The sequence below is a fragment of the Triticum aestivum genome, chromosome 2A, assembly GCF_018294505.1.
Source record: "Triticum aestivum cultivar Chinese Spring chromosome 2A, IWGSC CS RefSeq v2.1, whole genome shotgun sequence".
Taxonomy (NCBI): domain Eukaryota; kingdom Viridiplantae; phylum Streptophyta; class Magnoliopsida; order Poales; family Poaceae; genus Triticum; species Triticum aestivum.
Genome location: NC_057797.1, coordinates 680623693 through 680644366, shown reverse-complemented (window position 1 = coordinate 680644366; position 20674 = coordinate 680623693). Strand labels below are relative to the sequence as shown.

Below are 20674 nucleotides of genomic sequence, written 5' to 3'. Positions count from 1 at the left end.
TCAAATTTGAAAAAACTTTTTTAGTTTTTTTTGTTGCTTTATTTATTTATTTTGTTTCTATTTACAAAAAAATACTTATTGTTGCTATTTTTATTTTTTCCAGATTTTTTTTGTTTTATGCATTATTTATTTTCTTTTGTTTTTTGCTTTATTTTTTATTTCTTTTTGCTTTTAGGTCAGCAAAATTATAAACTTTCTGTTAGTGTCATTAGTTTTAGAAAAATTATAAACTTTCTGTTAGTGCCATTGGTTTTCAAATTTGAATAGTTAATATTTGAATTCTTTGAAATTTGTGTGAATCACAAGTTTGTGATTAACTTTACTAAAAAAATGAACATAGATGCACCTATAGACAAAATTCAACCTAAATTCATAGTTTTCAAATGAACTCTGAAAAAGTTGGCATAGCATACTCGTGTGTTGTAAAGTTGGCATGGTATCATCATAATAGTTGCGGGAGAAAGTCTTCACTTTTTTTCGCTTGTGTCATTTGCTTATTGCGCCGTAACCATGCATAATCTTCATCGTTTATCAGGATGCTTGGGTCAGCCTTGACATTGAAGGGAGGAATTTCATGAAACTTTTCATAATCTTCAGACATGTCTGTCTTGCCCTCCACTCCCATGATATCCCTTTTTCCTGAAAGAACTATGTGGCGCTTTGGCTCATCGTATGATGTGTTCGCTTCCTTATCTTTTCTTTTTCTCGGTTTGGTAGACATGTCCTTCATATAGATAACCTGTGCCACATCATTGGCTAGGACGAACGGTTCGTCGATGTACCCCAGATTTTTCAGATCCACTGTTGTCATTTCATACTGTGGATCTACCTGTACCCCGCCTCCTGACAGATTGACCCATTTGCACTTAAACAAAGGGACCTTAAAATCATGTCCATAGTCAAGTTCCCATATGTCCACTATGTAACCATAATATGTGTCCTTTTCGCTCTCGGTTGCTGCATCAAAGCGGACACCGCTGTTTTGGTTGGTGCTCTTTTGATCTTGAGCGATCGTGTAAAATGTATTCCCATTTATCTCGTATCCTTTGTAAGTCAATACAGTCAAAGATGGTCCCCTGAACAACAAGTACAGCTCATCACAAACAGTGTTGTCACCTCTGAGACGTGTTTCCAACCAACTGCTGAAAGTCCTGATGTGTTCACATGTAATCCAGTCGTCGCACTGCTCCGGGTGTTTGGAGCGCAGATTGTTCTTGTGTGCATCGACATACGGGGTCACCAAGGTAGAGTTCTGTAGAACTGTGTAGTGTGCTTGAGACCAAGAATATCCGTCCCTCCATATTATTGAGTCACTTCCAAGAGTGCCTTTTCCAGTCAGTCTCCCCTCATACCGCGATTTAGGAAGACCTATCTTCTTAAGGTCAGGAATGAAGTCAACACAAAACCCGATAACATCCTCTGTTTGATGGCCCATGGAGATGCTTCCTTCTGGCCTAGCACGGTTACGGACATATTTATTTAGGACTCCCATGAACCTCTCAAAGGGGAACATATTGTGTAGAAATACGGGCCCCAGAATGACAATCCCGTCGACTAGATGAACTAGGATGTGCGTCATGATATTGAAGAAGGATGGTGGGAACACCAGCTCAAAACTGACAAGACATTGCGCCACATCACTCCTTAGCCTTGGTACGATTTCTGGATCGATCACCTTCTGAGAGATTGCATTGAGGAATGCACATAGCTTCACAACGGCTAATCGGACGTTTTCCGGTAGAAGCCCCCTCAATGCAACTGGAAGCAGTTGCGTCATAATCACGTGGCAGTCATGAGACTTTAGGTTCTGAAACTTTTTTTCTGACATATTTATTATTCCCTTTATATTAGATGAGAAGCCAGTCTTGACCTTCATACTGAGCAGGCATTCAAAAAAGATTTCTTTCTCTTCTGTAAGAGCGTAGCTGGCAGGACCTTTATACTGCTTCGGAGGCATGCCGTCTTTTTCGTGCAAACGTTGCAGGTCCTCCCGTGACTCAGGTGTATCTTTTGTCTTCCCATACATGCCCAAGAAGCCTAGCAGGTTCACGCAAAGATTCTTCGTCACGTGCATCACGTCGATTGAAGAGCGAACCTCTAGGTCTTTCCAGTAGGGTAGGTCCCAAAATATAGATTTCTTCTTCCACATGGGTGTGTATCCCTCAGCGTCATTCGGAACAGCTAGTCCACCGGGACCCTTTCCAAATATTACGTATAAATCATTGACCATAGCAAGTACGTGATCACCGGTACGCATGGCGGGCTTCTTCCGGTGATCTGCCTCGCCTTTGAAATGCTTGCCTTTCTTTCGACATTGATGGTTGGTCGGAAAAAATCGACGATGGCCCAGGTACACATTCTTCCTGCATTTGTCCAGGTATATACTTTCAATGTCATCTAAACAGTGTGTGCATGTGTGGTATCTTTTGTTTGTCTGTCCTGAAAGGTTACTGAGAGCGGGCCAATCGTTGATGGTCACGAACAGCAACGCCTTTAGGTTAAATTCCTCCTGTCTGTGCTCATCCCACGTACGTACACTGTTTCCATTCCACAGCTGTAAAAGTTCTTCAACTAATGGCCTTAGGTACACATCAATGTCGTTGCCGGGTTGCTTAGGGCCTTGGATGAGAACTGGCATCATAATGAACTTCCGCTTCATGCACATCCAAGGAGGAAGGTTATACATACATAGAGTCACAGGCCAGGTGCTATGATTGCTGCTCTGCTCCCCGAAAGGATTAATGGCATCCGTGCTTAAAGCAAACCATACGTTCCTTGGGTCCTTTGCAAACTCATCCCAGTATTTTCTCTTGATTTTTCTCCACTGCGATCCGTCAGCGGGTGCTCTCAACTTCCCGTCTTTCTTACGGTCCTCACTGTGTCATCGCATCAACTTGGCATGCTCTTCATTTCTGAACAAACGTTTCAACTGTGGTATTATAGGAGCATACCACATCACCTTCGCAGGAACCCTCTTCCTGGGAGGCTCGCCGTCAACATCACCAGGGTCATCTCGTCTGATCTTATACCGCAATGCACCGCATACCGGGCATGCGTTCAGATCTTTGTATGCACCGCGGTAGAGGACGCAGTCATTAGGGCATGCATGTATCTTCTCCACCTCCAATCCTAGAGGGCATACGACCTTCTTTGTTGTGTATGTACTGTCGGGCAATTCGTTATCCTTTGGAAGCTTCTTCTTCAATATTTTTAGTAGCTTCTCAAATCCTTTGTCAGCCACAGCATTCTCTGCCTTCCACTGCAGCAATTCCAGTACGGTACCGAGATTTGTGTTGCCATCTTCGCAATTGGGGTACAACCTTTTTTTGTGATCCTCTAACATGCGATCGAACTCCAGCTTCTCCTTTTGACTTTCGCATTGCGTCCTTGCATCGACAATGACCCGGCGGAGATCATCATCATCGGGCACATCGTCTGGTTCCTCTTGATCTTCAGCAGCTTCACCCGTTGCAGCATCATTGGGCACATCGTCTGGTTCCTCTTGATCTTCACCAGCTCCCCCCGTTGCAGCATCACCGTATTCAGGGGGCACATAGTTGTCATTGTACTCTTCTTCTTCGTCGTCTTCCATCATAACCCCTATTTCTCCGTGCCTCGTCCAAACATTATAGTGTGGCATGAAACCCTTGTAAAGCAGGTGAGAGTGAAGGATTTTCCGGTTAGAGTAAGACCTTGTATTCCCACATTCAGTGCATGGACAACACATAAAACCATTCTGCTTGTTTGCCTCAGTCGCATCGAGAAACTCATGCACGCCCTTAATGTATTCGGAGGTGTGTCTGTCACCGTACATCCATTACCGGTTCATCTGCGTGTGTTATATATAATTAAGTATCCAAATTAATAGAAGTTCATCATCACATTAAAACCAAAGTACATACATAGTTCTCATCTAACAACATATAGCTCTCCAGAGCATCTAATTAATTAAACCATACATACTATGTAAAACATTTCAATGCAAAAACAAATGATCATAATCGCAACCAAGGTAACAATTGATCCAACGGCATAATGATACCAAGCCTCGGTATGAATGTCATATTTTCTAATCTTTCTAATCTTCAAGCGCATTGCATCCATCTTGATCTTGTGATCATCAACGACATCCGCAACATGCAACTCCAATATCATCTTCTCCTCCTTAATTTTTTTTATTTTTTCCTTCAAAAAATTGTTTTCTTCTTCAACTAAATTTAACCTCTCGACAATAGGGTCGATTGGAATTTCCGATTCACATACATCCTACATAAATAAAATCTATGTCACGTTGGTCGGCATAATTTTCATAAACAATAAATAAACCAATAGTTATAAAGATAATATATATACCACATCCGAATCATAGACAAGACGAGGGCCGACGGGGGCGGATACCAAAACCATCGCACTATATAAGATGCAATAATAAAAATAAGAAAATAATACAAGTATCCATGTAAACATACAAGTAAGAATATTTTTTCCTTTCAGAAAGAAGATAAGAACAAGAGGCTCACCACGGTGGTGCCGGCGATAAGCTCGGCGCGGGTGATCGACGGCGGTGAAGATGGGGGCGGGGCGTGACGGACCGCTAAACCTAGACAAATATTGAGAAAAATGGAGCTTGGAGGTCGAGCTTGGAGAGGAGAAAGGTTAAATAGTGTGGCTCGGGCATTCCATCGAACACCTTGTGTGCATAGGAGGTGAGTTAGAGCACCACCAAGCCCTCTCCCCCTCGGCCAGAAAAAACAGAGCAGTGTGCTCTGCTTTTACGCGAGGGGGTATATATAGGCACCTCATTGGTCCCGGTTGGTGGCATGAACCGGGACTAAAGGGGAGCCTTTGGTCCCGGTTCAAGCCACCAACCGGGACCAATGGTGGTGGGCCAGGAGCGAGGCTCATTGGTCCCGGTTCGTCCCACCAACCGGGACCAAAAGGTCCAGACGAACCGGGATCAATGGCCCACGTGGCCCGGCCAGCCCCTGGGCTCACGAACCGGGTGCAATGCCACCATTGGTCCCGGTTCTGGACTGAACCAGGACTAATGGGCTGACCCGGCCTGGACCTTTGCCCCCTTTTCTACTAGTGCAGCTAGCTACAGCCTACAGTACGGTGTATCTATGGATTTCGAATCTTTTAGAAAAAATGGATTCTGACTAGTGAACATTGACAGATACATAAAATAAAATTAATTAGGGAAAGATTACTTGGAATCAAAATGTGCTCGCGACATATTTTGTACTGCTGACATTTGCTAAATTACCTAAGGGTAAATCATAGTGAACTAACAAAAAATATTGTGCCTCCTGACTAGGGTAAACACATCCTGTTGACTAGCACGTATCTAATTTGCTACTAGAGTCAACGGTGCTGTCGGTAAATAATCCTTAATCAAACAAATGTCACGGCTCCTGTTTTGAATATCAAGGGGAAATCCTGCTCACGGTGACAGCAATTTCGTTTGCCGTGAGTAAGAAGGGTAGAAATCTCAAAATCCATACAATAACACAACCTAACGATATTAGATCGAAAAGTATGGAAGCATTCCTTACCGGAGCCTGACGACAAGCCTGCTTGTGTGCTACTCCTTCATCGCCGTAGTATGTCGGCAGCGATTGCCTTGCTAGGGAGGGATTGAAGTATGATGTGAGCGATGGGCGTCATCGGCGGAAAAAAAACAAGACATGGGCGTCTACTACCTGGACTCCTGGAGGACTTCGGGTTTGTTTGGTCTTCAGCCACATATTGCCACACTTTGTCACATCTCATTTTAGACAAGTTTGACCAAGTTAAGTGGGTGTTTGGTTCTAGCCACATCTATGGAAAGAAATTTTTTTTACGAGCAATGAACCCCACATGTCATAGACACAAAAAGTGTGGCAAAATTCACTTAGGCAAGCCAAAGTGTGGCTAACAATTTGAGCAATTCAAGGGTCTGTTTGGTTCATGACTAACTTTGTCACAACTAAGCTTAGACAAAGTGTGGCTAACAAAATGGCCATCACAAATGTGGCAAGATTTGGCAAACAATTGGGCCTATGACATGTGGACCATGTAGCTAGAAAAGTATGGCAAACCACAAGTGTTGCAACAAACCAAATACATGCCTAAGATGTTGTGACATGATTAAGGTTAGGCGTGGCAACCTTAAGCTATAAACCAAACATACTCCAAGTTAGGCAAATGTGGCAAATGTGGCTAACAATTTAAGCAACTCATGGCGTGCTGCCCGTGCGCTGGGCCAGGCTCAGTATAACGTGGATGCGCTGCTGCTTTTTTTTAGTCTACGATGCGCTGCTACTGGGATCGAAAGAAAAAAAGACCGAACGACCGACAACGAACTTCTTGTCGTAGACTACCTTGCTCAATGCTCCCTCCCTACAGTAGATGTGAGGCACCATCGCCATATGTCCACTACTTCAACCTATGCATTATGTGAGGCAGATGACTCGTGGATGCACTCATTCCTCCTCTGTTCCATGGCTCGATGCGTGTGGGTGCTATCTGATGCGGAACTCGTGGAATATATGCTAGCTATTACCCGCAAAAAAAACATATGCTAGCTACAGCGGAGCCAGACCCGAAAAATTGGATCTTTGCAATGTTAGAATCAGTATCACATGTGGAACTCACTAGACTAGTGGTGATGTTATAGGTCTGGAATGCACGCCGGAAGTTGATTCATGAGGACGAACATCAAAGTCCAATGTCCACTCATCTGTTTATAAACTGTTATTGGGATGAGCTTGAGATTGTTTCACCAAGGCACAAACCCAACACATTATCACATGCACCGGCGGTACACAGGACTTGGATTCCACCTCCAGCCGGGCATCACAAACTTAATGTAGATGCCGCAGTGGACAAGCACATGCAGACAGGTGCCATATCTGTAGTGTGCCGTGACGATGCAGGTCTATACGTGGGTTCGTCAGCTCTTGTATTACATGGCTTAACGGATCCTATGATTCTAGAAGCGCTTGCTTGTCGGGAGGCCTAGCCCTGGCAAAGGATCTCATGCTACATCAACTGAGGATTGCTTCGGATTGCAAAACGGCGGTGACTGATATTCGTAGCAGTAGAATGGGGCCAATTGCACCAATAGTTCATGAAATTGTAGCTGCTTCGAGCGATTTTGTTTCTTGTACTTTGTTTTTGAAGGTAGAAGGTCCAACATGGAAGCACATAGACTTGCTAAACATGCTTTATATCTAGGTGAGGGGCGCCACTTGTGGCTACTCAACCCCCATGACACTTCTGTAATTCCGGTACTACAACCGATTGATTAATAAAGCATGTTTCCCCTAAAAAAACCTTGTGTAGTGTACCTTTTTTAGGGATCCCATACTTTATTAATTAGAAACTATGCTCATAGGGATACAAAAAGGGTCAAGAGGGGATAGAAGCCACAAATGACGACCCTGTGGAAGGGAGACAGAAAATTTAACAAGATTGTGCGCCCCTAGATTCGAAGCACGACCTTCAAACACAAAATCACAACTAGCAAAATAATCTCTTCTATTATTTATCTCCTTGACGACTGTGATATGGGGGCCTCCTATCCCTTTTTTATGACATGCACAATCGGCCTACAGTCACATGCAATCACCAAGTGATCCAAAGATAGATCAGCCGCACATGCCAAGGCCACACGACAAGAAACGGACTTTAATTGTAGGATTTATAACCCCAGGTAGAACAATTGCTGAGGACCCGAGGTACTGACCATGTTCATCCTTGCACACTGCTGCCGCGGCTCCAACACGCCCGTCATGGGACATACCCCCATCTACATGGATTTTAACATGTCCTCTTGGAAGTACCTGGGAGGTGGACCCTTGGATGTTCGGGGCCCGGGGCGGCCGCCCCTGCTCCCCTCCCCTCAAGGCCGGCCCTGGGTATGGTTTCCTCCTTCGGCATATTAGTCATTGTGGGGTGCCAGAACTGGAGTCCGATGGCGTGTCCGAGGTTGCCGTGGTCTGATTCGTTCAATAATAAGGGATTCACTTTTGGTGAGCCACCATGGAGGTCCGCAAAGCTGCATATCAACGATGAAGCCGCGTCGAGCTCGGGTGAGGAGGTGATCCGTCATTCTTTTCTTCGGTGACTGTTGTGGTGGTGCCAGAGGCAGGTGACGGGTGTTGGTGTCAAGCTCAGAGATGTTCTGCTATCTTTCAAGTTTTGTCATGTCGATCCTTATGTGACTTGTATTTTGTTCTTTATAATATGAATGAGACATGTATTACCATGCAACAAAGAAAAATAACAGTGAGTAGCGTCTGGAGGCCGCTGGAACACGAACCAGTTCATGTATGTCGTGTGTTAAATAATATCTATTTTGTAGTAAAACAAATATTTAAAATGCGTTTAAATAATTCCGGATGAAAAAACCCTGAAATGACTGAATTCTTTGAAACCGGCCATTCCGGCCCGACCGACTAAAACCAGAATGAGAAAAAAATATACTTTGATGGGTGTAAACCAAAAAAGAAAGAAAAACAAACAAACAGACAAACATGAGGGGTGGGCTTGTTTTAGGGTGAGCTGGTGCTTATGCCATACTTAGATGTGACATAAGTTATGTCACGTCTAGATGAGCACCGCAAAAAAAAAGTCACATCTAGATGAGTTTTAAACACACCTAGAAAGAAAATTAGGGCTGACACGCAGGAAAATGCATGAAAGTTAGCTCGGTCATACTAGCATTTTCAGGAGTTAGCCGTGCACATGTTCTTGCTTTATGCATTGACGTATGTATCACAAATTTTTAATAAAATGAGAAGTTGTATGTTTTTCCGTTCTCTTACGAAAATGAGAGGAGCATGCAACCCAGACACCATACATCGGCCAAACTAGCTATATGCTTGTGCCAGTGGACATGCAAGCACTGGCGTGCTACTCCAGCTCTCTCTGTGCGTGTGCGACGGTATATGCACCATCCGGGAAACGAGAAAAATCTTCGAAGAAGCAGAAGAAGACGACGACGAAGAATACATGCGAGAGACGAGAGCGACCACCTTCGGATACAAACAAGAAAAACCTTCGGGAAGTAGAAGAAGATATGGAGAGACGAGAGCAAGCACAGCACCGTCAGATAGAAACATCCATGGACTCCCAGTCAATACGTTCGACTACGGCGTATGAACGAACGCGGATCCATCGCGTCTGCTCGTGTGCCCCGTTTTGCTAGCCATGCGCGCGCGTGTATAAATAGAAGCGCAGGCAGCATGGTTCCTACGTGCTTAGTAGCTCCCTCCCTAGCTTGTGAAGCATCGCAAGAAGGAAGCAAACTAGCTAGATAAGAGCATCTCTGGCATACCCCACATCCCATCGACCCGCGAAACTCATTTGCAGTTCATGAAAAAGGATTTTGCAGACTAGCACGGACAGCCGCAGATGCAGACCTCATAAAACGGACCCGTAAAAAAGAATATCCGTGGAATATGCTTTTTTACGGGTCGGCTTTGCGGGGTCTGGTCTGGCACCGCTCCCCCTGGCCCGGAAAACCTAAATTTGCATCTCAATTTGACCCAACATAATGCATTTCTTTACTTTTTCAACAATATTAGATACATAAGACATCACCAAATGTTTGCTAGAATAGTAAGACCAAAGAAAAGAAAAACCACAAGTATGCATTTTAGAAGATTTCCAACTTCCATAACTGCTCCCACTAGTTGGACCAATATCTTCTCCATGCATTCATTGTTGATCTGTGAATTCTTGATTTTGCATTCTTCTTTCTTCATCTTTGGTTCGAAAGAAATAGACGTTGCTTCCCCTCTAGTTGCACATGCAGCCGCATCATTGCCTTCGATTCTACTAAGGAGTGCACGAACATCTATTAAGTTTTTTTCTATCAATAAATCAATGTATTCGCCTTCCCAAAACCAAAATGAGCATCCATCTTCCCACACACATCATGATGTTCGAAATGAGCTACCGCAATTGAACCAAAGGATGAGCTATCAAAATGAGTCAAATGAAAACAGCATGTACCCGGTCGTTTTCGCATTCGAAGAACACCCATCCGGGGTGCTTCGGCGTGCCCGACGTTAGCTGCAGCACTGTCCGTGTGCAGTCGTCGCACTGTATGAGCGGCATCGGCAAGCCACAAAGGCGCTGCGCAAGCGCCGAGCCCGGTGGACGGCCGGCCGAATCCGTACCCGCAAACCGTCGACGGCGGCGGGAGGACGAATCTGTACCTGCATGCGGCGATGCGACCTTGCCGGGGCTGCGCGAGATGCTCCCCGACCATTCCATCGCTTGGCGCACCCACCGGCGGCCGAAAAGCCAAATCCGGTCGCCCGCGATGAAGGGCCGCAAATCCGCAACTTTCCGGCCCGCTGACGCAGGAGGGGGGCGGAGGGCAACCTCGTGCGTGTGGCGGCCTTTCGGCGTGCTCCCGCCGGCTACTCTCGCTGGAATCTTGGGCGGCGGCTCGGCGGCGGGGCGAGAGGGGGAGGGGAGATGGTTGGTGGGGAAAAGTGCGGGCTGAAATATCCTCCCCACCAACCGCTCCCGCTATATGCAGGGCACAGATGGGCCGGGGGGGAGGGAGGGTCAAACCCGCGTATTCGCGGGTTGGGGACAAGTTTTTGTCGCGTCTCTCAAAACTTTTGCGGGCCGGCCGCATTTGCGGGGTCTGTTCGGGCGGGATTTTCCGTGCCGACCCGCATTTTGGCGGTTATTGTGTGGGTCGGGGCTTTTTGCGGGGTCTGCTAGAGATGCTCTAAATGGCGTCGATTCACAGCTCATGCCGCCTCGATGCATAGTGCTTGCACTTCTGCTCGTGCTCGTCATCGCCACAGCCTTTGTCACCGCTGCCGCGGTGCGAGGGGAAGCGCTAGCCGCCCGGCACAAGTGGTGGATGGCCAAATTCCGAGAAGATGGTTCTTCAGGAAGTTCAAAAATTTCCTTATTTTGAATGCTATGAAAGTTTGAATTTTGAAAAGTTCTAAAAATTGTTAAACTTTTGAATGAGAAACTTTTGTAGGTTTTCACATTTTCCGAACGTTCAAAGTTCTGAAAGTTTGGTCTAGAATTCTCAAAATTTGGAACTATAACTTCTGAAAGTGACCAAAAAGGGAAGTTTTACCTAGAATTATCAATTGACGGGACTCGTGGTATGAGCACCAGAGGGGCCACTCGAGACAATGTGGTGAAGCTGCAGGAGCCAAGGGGGAATGACTAATTAACGGTTGCAAAGGCAGGGTAGAGGCAAGGAAGGGGAGAGAGGGGCAAAGGGAAGAACTTGACATATCCTATATAAGTAAATAGATTATCAGCACTAACATATTTATCTCAGTATGCAAACATACTACATCAATGTACAACCATGTATGGGGAAAAAGCTCAGCTAACATGCAACAGTGCATATCAAAATGATTATACCACTTAGATTCAATAGTTTTGTATATTATGCAATAATGAAATACATTAAATCATATGTATTTTCAGTTTCAGTTCTCATATTTTTAATCTAAAAACTCATGTTTTATACAATTAAATATTATTAAAATATATTGTACCCAATTCTGGCAGCAATACATGTTGGTCGGCCAATGCTGAGAGCAGCCTCCCACGCGAGACACTGGTAACAGCCTCCCACCGATGGCATCAAAGTGAGGCGAAAGGACCCGGGTTCGGATCCACGCGTGATAAGGACCTACAGCTAAGAATGCTCAGACCTAACTGATTTCTCAATTGTATCGGGTCCATATGTGCAGCGAGCTTGGCGCGAAGGGATGCGCCTCAACCGAGTGATGCCGACATTTATCGCGTTGTTGCTCCGCACTGCTCTCGCCCCACGACCCAAACCAACGTTCACACTTGACCTTTTCTGGCCCCATGGTTGTGTCTAAGTGTGGCCAGTATGAACAAGCACTTGCCATGATCCAGGGGTAGTTATCATTTTTGTTTGTTTGTCCATTGTTTTTTGGTGCTCCCATATGTATTCTTATTTGTGGTAACACCTTTGGGGATAACTCATAAAATGGATATAGTATTATTGCTCACTAGTTGGTTATGTTATTAATATGAGTAAATGTGGCTTCTAATTGTTATCATATAGATGGTTACTCTGATCTTTGTTGAAATTTGATCACAAGCTATGTTTATGTACATCTACAAGAGCAAATGAGTTTGTAAAAGTTTTTTTATCACTTTCAGTTTGTCAACTGAATTGCTTGAGGACAAGCAATAAGTTAACCTTGGGGGAGTTGATATGTCTCCAACGTATCTACTTTTCAGACACCTTTGCTCTTATTTTTGCCTCTAATTTGCATGATTTGAGTGAAACTAATTTGAACTGATGTTGTTTTTAGTAGAACTATCATGGTGTTGTTTTTGTGCAGAAATAAAAATTCTCAAAATTGAACGGTGATTTTTGGAGAATTATTTTGGAGTAAATAAAAAATAGTGGAATTAAGATGGACCGCGGAGGTAAGGCTGTAGCAGTGTGCAAAGATAGTGGAGGAAACTATTTGGAGAGTTCAGGCTTACTAATCATTGGATTATATGACAATGCTACTCTTGAGGTGATCACATGCAGGGAGGCACTGGCGCGAGCGACAGGCCTGCATCTATAGAATTTTGTTATAGCTTCTGACTCCCAGCAAGCAAGCAGTGAATGACATCATCAAAGGTTCAAAGGGAAGCTATGGAGCTATCATCAATGAAATCGAAGTTCAAGCGTAATTTTTTACTTGTAATTTTACTTTCAAAAGTTATGTTGTGAATTATGAAGCACATAGTTTAGCTAAGCACGTTCTTAGTCTCGATCATAGGCGTTATGTCTGGTTTAGTCAACTTCATAATCCAATTTGTATCCCACACTTTATGAAATTTGATGAATAAAGACTTGGCTTAATCCTCAAAAAAAGGGTAGTCCTGATGAGGTTAGTACCACCTCGCTCATGGCAGTACAAAATGATGGGGTGGACGCCTATATAAGATAACCACAGCAGAGCAGTAGAGTAGTCGTCTGTGTGTCGAAAGTGTTATTGTGATCCCGAGCAGCAGTGATCTCGTTATCAGTACCGCCAAGTTCGCTCGTAATGCGCACCTCCGGTCGTATAGGCCCAGCTGAAATTTACGTATCTCTTATTTTATTATGGCCCGTGGCCCACAAGTCAGATGCAGCTCCCGCTACGTCGTCAGGCATCTCCAATGCGGATCAGAAGGAGTCAAACGATATAGGCCGTCTCGACGCAGATTCTGTACTAACGCCGGCGCCGATCTCATTTAATGTGTCCTGCCGTTGGAGCTATTAATCTTCTCCAACACGCTCAGTTGTCTTCATAATCCAGTTTGCCGTTGCTTTCTATGCCACCGGAGCCACTGCCATCAGCCCCATCCCTTCTCCACCATGTTTGCTTCATCGTCCACCGCCGGCCAGGAGGAGATTTTGCTGCTCATTCCATATCCGACTGTGGTGTGTTGATCAACACTTGGATTGTTCGCGGTGGAGTGAACGCTGAACCGCCGCACCGAGATGATTGCTGATCTGAGACCGGTTCAGCGGTTGCTAGCTGCCACCTCCTCCAGGCATGTATCTGAACATCTCATCAGGCACCACCTCCAGGCATCAAATCTAGCATGTATATTTAGATTCATGCAGACAGATAATTCACAGAAAGTTCTTAATCAGTCAAGCAGGAAACATACGTAAACAACACATACTATGTGCCAAACAGTTCAGTAAGGAACCACGATCAAATAATATCAGCAACACAGGAAGATCAAATAATAATATAATATCAGTAAGGAACACAAAGCACAGCCATTTTACAATGCAGACTTTGTACAGACAAGTTCTAATTATTCAGAAAGAACACAACTTAGTACTCAGGTACAAGGCAGCTTAAAATTTGGCAAGCAGAGTGCTGCAGCTAAACAAAACAAGATCAGATCAGCTCTTCAGCCTGAGCTCAGCCACTTTGTGGTAGTTGTATCGACGATGGCCTTCAACGCCACAATTCTTGCATCTTCCTGGCTTCCAAGGCTGTTTTTGTACATCCCCACGATCAGGGCAGGGTATCCGTTTGTGTGCTTGTCACTGAAAATCATGCATAATCTTGTCATCTTACTCAGTCCATCATACAGTGCTTTCTCTCTGCTTGTCGTAGGCTTTCCCACATCCTTCCTCTTAGCTGGAGGCAATAAGCCTGTCAGCATATCACCCGACTGATTGGCTGAAGTGTTATCATCGGTCCTCATTTCCTCATAACAGTAGGCATTCTGCCTCCCTGTCCCATCTCAGCGCCTTCTGGGTGAACCTGGTTCACAACATCCCCATTCTCGCTAAGTTGTCATTGTTTTGCCACAGCTGCTTCACGAGACCTCTGATGTACACGTCGATATGCTTGTGTGATGGCCAGTGTATTGTCTGTCCGTACGTGGGAGACAATGAATGTATGTGCTCATATCGATGCTCCCGTTGTCCTTTAACCGCAACAATCTTATGAGAGTAGGGCATTAACAGCGGCAAGACCGAGTATTTTCAACTATTTGCTTCCCCTGTTAAAATTTTGATAAGTCAAATTCAGTTAACTTCATCACAACTTCCACATGGTGAACTAGAAAATTATAGAACATTGCAAACACAATGGCATACCGCGCAACCATAGACTATCTCTTTCATGCATTTGTCCAGTTTACGTTTACCCTGCTCTTTTCGTATCTAATGCCGAATCCTTTCTCCCACGAATATAAATTGTAAAAATCATAGGCCTCACCAAGTGTGTCAAAACGTGTTCCTATCTTCGGCACAATCACCTGGTTCTTCTGCAAATTGCCGGATTGATTTCCCCAGTGCTGTAATCCTATCAGGGCATGGAGCTCTGCCTAGCGTGGCAGCACCAACCCGCACTCTGGAAGCCCAAGCAAATATGTAAACATATTCAGTAACCTTTCACAGTTAAATCAATTAAATTAATGTAGCTCACACCCAGCTCTAGGTATATCTCCATATGACATAACTACCCTCCAGTAAATCTCTATTACGCATCATGTTTGCAATAGAATTCAGTCAAGTCTATCATTCTCACTAGTCATGGCATAAATAATATTGTACATACTTAATTCTTTCTACACAAGCTCAATTCTGGACATACATCTGCTTGTGGAACAATAACAAAGAATCCGTGCAGACTTAATTCTGTTTACACAATCTCTATTCTGGACGTACACCATCTGCTTGTGAACCGATAACAATCCAGCGTAAATGAATCTAATAAGTACTGTTTTATACTGCAGCTTAAATCGTAGGGACACCTCAGTGCTTAAATGCAAATGAAGTTTCTTCCAATCATAATCTGCATACCTTTGCTTCCACCCTGGAGTTTTCGGATCCACCTGCTCCATGGAGTGCTCTGAACCTTGAGCCTTGTCTGCACTGCCTGCCTCTGGAGCAGCACCCTCAGCAGTCAGCACAGATTTGGCCGTCTGCACTTGAGGTCGTCGTGGCCAGCAGCTCAACCACCGGGGGTGTCCTCACAGGGTAGTGAACAGGCTCCATGGCGATGTTGTTTAGCTCCTCTAGCAGTATTCTGCTGCTTACACAAATAGCCGGCAGAGAAATCAAATCATCCTGAAAACCTAAATAAAAACGGTGGCGAATGGAGCAAGAGCGAGCAGATCCGTACCTATTTATTGGCTGCATCAAGAACTCCATGCTCGCCGAAGCACCCAGTCCCCCGCAGGAGGTTCCTCTACGGCTTCGCCATCTTCAAGAATGATAGATCTAACTTCGCGAGGTAGGAGACAGCTGCTCTCAGCGCCCAACTTCCGCATTTACTGTGTGCACTATCGCCGCTACGGGAAAGCACTGGATCTAATGCCGAATCCTTTCTCCCATGAATACAGATTGTAAAAATCGTAGGCTTCTCCAAGCGTATCGAAGTTGATGCCTAACTTTGGCATAATCACATTGTCACTGGGGGACTCGGCAAACACGCACACTGATTTCTCCAATGTTGCCATCCTACCCGGGCAGGGGGCACGGCCTGGTGCTGCAGTACCAACCCTGACCCTGATTTTTTATCAAAAAAATGTGCATGCACAATTAGTTACTCAAAATAAAAAACAGAGCATTCCAGATTACAACATGCCTGCAATGAATTTGCATGCATTTTTCAAATGATGTCCCAGAACACAATATGTCACCTTTTATCCATTATGTGTTTTCAGCGACTGATTTTCTACCATGCCTACTTGTAATGTCAAATACATCTCCCATCCCCATTCCCATTAATCTATAATCAATTTCCCTGTAATGCATTCTGCATGGATTCCACGGACATTAAACTATTTTGTACCAGAACCACCGGTATCCGCCTGCTGAATGGACTCCCAAATCTTAGTAGTACTCGAACAACTTAGCCAGAATTTTGTACCAACGGGGTGTGCCAGGGAAGCATACCTCCGTGTCCAGCCGGGCGTCTGTGGATCAATTTGCTCTATTGAGTGTTCAGATACTTGCGAGTTGCGACCTATCTGCACTCCCTCCTGGTGCTACAGCCGCCGCCGCAGAGATCCGCGCCTCCACACTGGAAGCACTCGTCGCCGGCAGCTCGCCAGCCGCCGCTGACAAAACAGGATAATGCAAAGGCTCCAGGGGTAGTTGGGTACGTCGCTGTCATCCACTTCCTCTATGAGGGTTCTACTGCAGAAACACATCGAAGGTAAGAAAAAGTTAGATCTTGCAGAAGCTCCAAACTCAAATCCAAATCGCGTCCGACCAAGCACACAAACGAGCAGATTCGCACCTGTTGCACGGCTGCATCAAGAACTCCATGAGCGCTGGAGCAGAGACACCGTAACCTAAGGAGATGGTGGTTGCGCCGCCGAGCCACTCTCAGTTCACCCAGACCGGCATCCGCAGGAGGTAGGAGGCAGCTCGCCCCACCTACCCATATCTCCATTTACTCCACAGCAATGACGTCGTTACTGGAAACTGATCCACGGATCAGGAATTCACTGACGTCTCGAGCCACGGCTCTGAGGCGAACTCGCGACGGCGTCCACAAATCTCGCCGTCCTGGCCCACCGTCCAGGAAGATATTACCTTTAAAATTCTTTTTCCACGTTGGCCAGTGGGGCATGCAACAGTCACGTGCGTTCAGGAAAACGAATCACGACGGGCATAGCGTACGGGAGAGATTCCGAGACCCTGTGTGCTCGTGATCACATACTCCGCGTGATCTCGTTATCAGTACCGCCAAGTTCGCTCGTGATGCGCACCTCCGGTCGTATAGGCCCAGCTGAAATTTACGCACCTCCGGTCGTATATGCGCACCTCTGTGTGTCTTCTTTTGGGACAAAATAACGAAAAAATAATCCTTGTTGCACTGACCCGATAGGTGCCTACTCGGGTCCGGTGCCCAGGTGAGTTTGGGCATGGGTCATTAAGACCCATGGGTACGGCTATGGGCAGACGATGCACCCGATTGTCTATTCGGGCATGGGTTTGATTGAGGTCGACCCGACCAAACCCGACCATGTTACCACCTTGACACCCACCCTGAGGTTAAAGAAAACTTTACAAGTTTAAAAATTAATTCATCAATTTGAAAAAAGTACACGAGTGTGACAAATAAATTCATGAAATTGAAAAAGTTCATCCATTTGATTTTTTCACGAATTTGACAAAGAAGTTAGCGAAATTGACAAAAAAATTCATGAATTTGAAAAAAGTTTGTGAAACTGGAAAAAGATCATCGATTTTAAAAAGTTCATGAATTTAAGAAAATTTCACAAAATGAAAAATATTTATTCATTTTAAAAAATCACAGTTTAAAAAATAAGTTTACGGTTTGAAAAAAGTTCATGAATCTTAGCAAATATTCACAAATTTAAGCAAATGAAAAAAAAAAGATTAAACTAAGAAGAAATAAAAAGTGAATAAAACCAAAAGAAAGACCAAACAAAACAAAAAGAAGTAAAATGAAACCAGACTAAGAGGATGCACGACAAGAAGAAGAAAAAGAAGTAATTAGGCACAACAAGTGAGCTGTCTCAGTTGTTTGTAGCGGGTGGAACGGATTCAAGAGGTTTGGAGTTTGAATTCTACTTCATGCACCTATTGTTTGAAGGTTAAAAAGAGGAAGATAAACACTACTCCATGTACAGCGAGTGAAGAGTTTATAAAATATGACCATCATGTCGTTTCTTATGAAGAGGTATGGGCTAATTTGAGTCGTCCTTGTGTTTGGCGGGAGTGTACCAAATCAGTAGTGGATTTTTATTATGTTTGAGATTTTTTGTACTTCCGGTGAACTTTTATAATAGATCTGATCATTTTTGGAAGATAAAAAAAAAAGTTAGCCGTGCACATTTTCTTGCTTTGTACTAGTACATTTGATGTATCTACCATAATTTTTTGATAGAATGAGAAGTCATGTGTTTTGTCGTTCTCCTATGAAAATATAAGCCAAACTTGTAATCCAGACCACATACATCGGCCAAACTATATATGGGAGAGTGCACGCCGATCCGGCCATTTTCAATCAGGCAGCAACGTACTACTCCAGCTCTAAGCGTGTGCGACGGTTTATACATGTGGACAGAGCACTTTGCCTCGCCATCGGGGAAACAAGATTTTTTTTGAAGAAGTAGAAGAAGAAAGAAGAAGAATATACAGAGAGACGAGAACAAGCACCGTCGTCGATACAAACATCCATGGACTCCCAGTCAATACGTACATACGACTACGGCGTATGAACGCCCGCGGACCCATCGACGAAAAGTATGGAATCCGCTCGTATGCCCCGTCTTGCTCGCCATGCGCGCGCGATAAATAGAGGAGCGGGCAGCATGGTTCCTACGTTCTTAGTACCTCCCTCCCTAGCTCGTGAAGCATCGCAAGAAGCAAGCAAGCAAACTAGCTAGCTAAATGGCGCCGATTCACAGCTCACGCCGCCTCGACGGCACACTGCTTGCACTTCTGCTCGTGCTCGTGGCCGCCACCGCCTTTGTCAGCGCTGCCGCGGCGCGAGGGGACGCGCTGGCCGCCCGGCATGAGCGGTGGATGGCCAAGTACGGGCGCGTGTACACGGACGCTGCCGAGAAATTGCGCCGGCAGGAGGTGTTCGCGGCCAACGCGCGGCACATAGATGCTGTCAACAGGGCAGGCAATCGGACGTACACTCTCGGGCTCAACCAGTTCTCCGACCTCACCAACGAAGAGTTCGTGGAGAAGCAGCTCGGGTACCGTCACCGGCGCGGCGAGGAAAGCACGCCGGTGGCCGCTGTGAACATGTCCATGGCTCAGTTCCAGTCCACGCCGGACAGCGTGGATTGGAGGGCCCAGGGCGCCGTCACCCAAATCAAGGACCAAGGCGCCAACTGCGGTAAGAATCTGCAGCTCCTGAAATGCATGCATACTTGGTTTAAGGGCGTAGCATAGGCCAAAGATCGCAAATGAATATAAATCTTTAAACGTACAGGTTGCTGCTGGGCGTTCGCGGCGGTGGCGGCGACGGAGGGGCTCGTAAAGATCGCCACCGGCAACCTCATCTCCATGTCAGAGCAGCAGGTGCTCGACTGCACCGGCGGCCCCAGCACCTGCCAGAGCGGCTACATCAACGACGCCTTAAGCTACATCGCCAAGAGCGGCGGCCTGCAGCAGGAGGCAGCCTACGCGTATATCGGCCAGCAGGGCGCGTGCCGCGGCGGCGACGTCAGCCCAAATTCAGCCGCCGCCGTCGGCGCACCCCAGTTGGTGAGCCTGAACGGCGACGAGGGCGCGTTGCAGGAGCTCGTGGCCAGCCAACCGGTGGCCGTGAGCGTGGAGGCCGACCTTGACTTCCACCACTACATGAGCGGCGTGTACACCGGCAGCTCGTCGTGCGGGCAGAACCTGAACCACTTCGTGACGGTGGTGGGCTACGGGACGGACGGCGGCGGGCAGGAGTATTGGTTGGTGAAGAACCAGTGGGGGACGACGTGGGGCGAGGGGGGCTACATGCGCCTCACCCGCGGGAACGGCGGCAACTGCGGCATGGCCACCTACGCCTACTACCCGACCATGGACAACTCTTAAACACCAGTACTACTTCATCAGTCAGTCCGTGCATCATCAAGTATGGTTTATCAGCTAAGCTTTACGTACAATACCTGAATACCATGCAGCTGCAGACTGCAGTACACGACGTATATACGGATTTGTTTTGAATAAAGCATGGATCCTCGTACAAATGATTCATTTGCCCATGTAATACACCACAAAGTTGTAAGCTTGTATATGAAGATAAACACTTGTACTACATCAGTCCATGCAGCACCGAGTGTTGGCTAGCTACAGTATGGTGTATATATGGATTTCGAATCTTTTTGAAAAAATGGATTTTAAATAATGAACATTAAACGCATGCATGGATCGTCGTAGAAACGATGCATTTGTCTATGTAATAGTATAAACTTTGAAGCTTGTATATTATGAAAATAAAATTTTCTAGTTCAATGAAACGGACGTTCCTCAATGTTAGGTTCTCATGCCGGTTCTTCTCCTATCACAACCCGACAAAAATCTGCATCATCTATTTGTCTCGTATTACCTCATTACAGGAGCATTTTTTTCACCAAAATGGTACGATAGGCTACGTTGCAACATCATGGGACCGGCTACTGAACATGTGACTGAATTCTCATTTTAGGTCATTCACTTTTT

General features: G+C 45.6%; 1 protein-coding gene and 1 long non-coding RNA gene across 3 annotated transcripts; one reads left to right on the top strand and one right to left on the bottom strand.

Annotated features, from left to right (window-relative positions):
- Nucleotides 1-13728: 13728 nt before the first annotated feature.
- On the bottom strand, nt 13729-17004 carry LOC123190181 (uncharacterized). 2 transcript variants are annotated; one of them, XR_006496206.1, is made up of 6 exons: nt 16773-17004; nt 16427-16669; nt 15651-16036; nt 15329-15557; nt 14621-14876; nt 13729-14523 (listed from the first exon to the last, which is right to left on the bottom strand). It is a non-coding gene; the product is annotated as an uncharacterized lncRNA (long non-coding RNA). The 2 variants fall into 2 exon arrangements; XR_006496207.1 differs by having other exon boundaries at nt 16427-16666; nt 16773-16989.
- A 1842-nt stretch (nt 17005-18846) lies between these two features.
- On the top strand, nt 18847-20290 carry LOC123185908 (zingipain-2). The gene is made up of 2 exons (XM_044597716.1): nt 18847-19355; nt 19452-20290. Exons 1-2 carry the CDS (start codon nt 18899-18901, stop codon nt 20045-20047), a joined length of 1053 nt encoding a protein of 350 aa, XP_044453651.1. The 5' UTR covers nt 18847-18898; the 3' UTR covers nt 20048-20290.
- Nucleotides 20291-20674: the final 384 nt, after the last annotated feature.

What these genes read in the sequence shown, in the direction of transcription:
- LOC123185908 (XM_044597716.1), top strand. Translation starts at nt 18,899, where the DNA reads ATGGCGCCGATTCACAGCTCACGCCGCCTCGACGGCACACTGCTTGCA. An exon ending in GGACCAAGGCGCCAACTGCG is followed by an intron (nt 19,356 to 19,451) that starts GTAAGAATCTGC and finishes TTAAACGTACAG; the next exon opens with GTTGCTGCTGGGCGTTCGCG.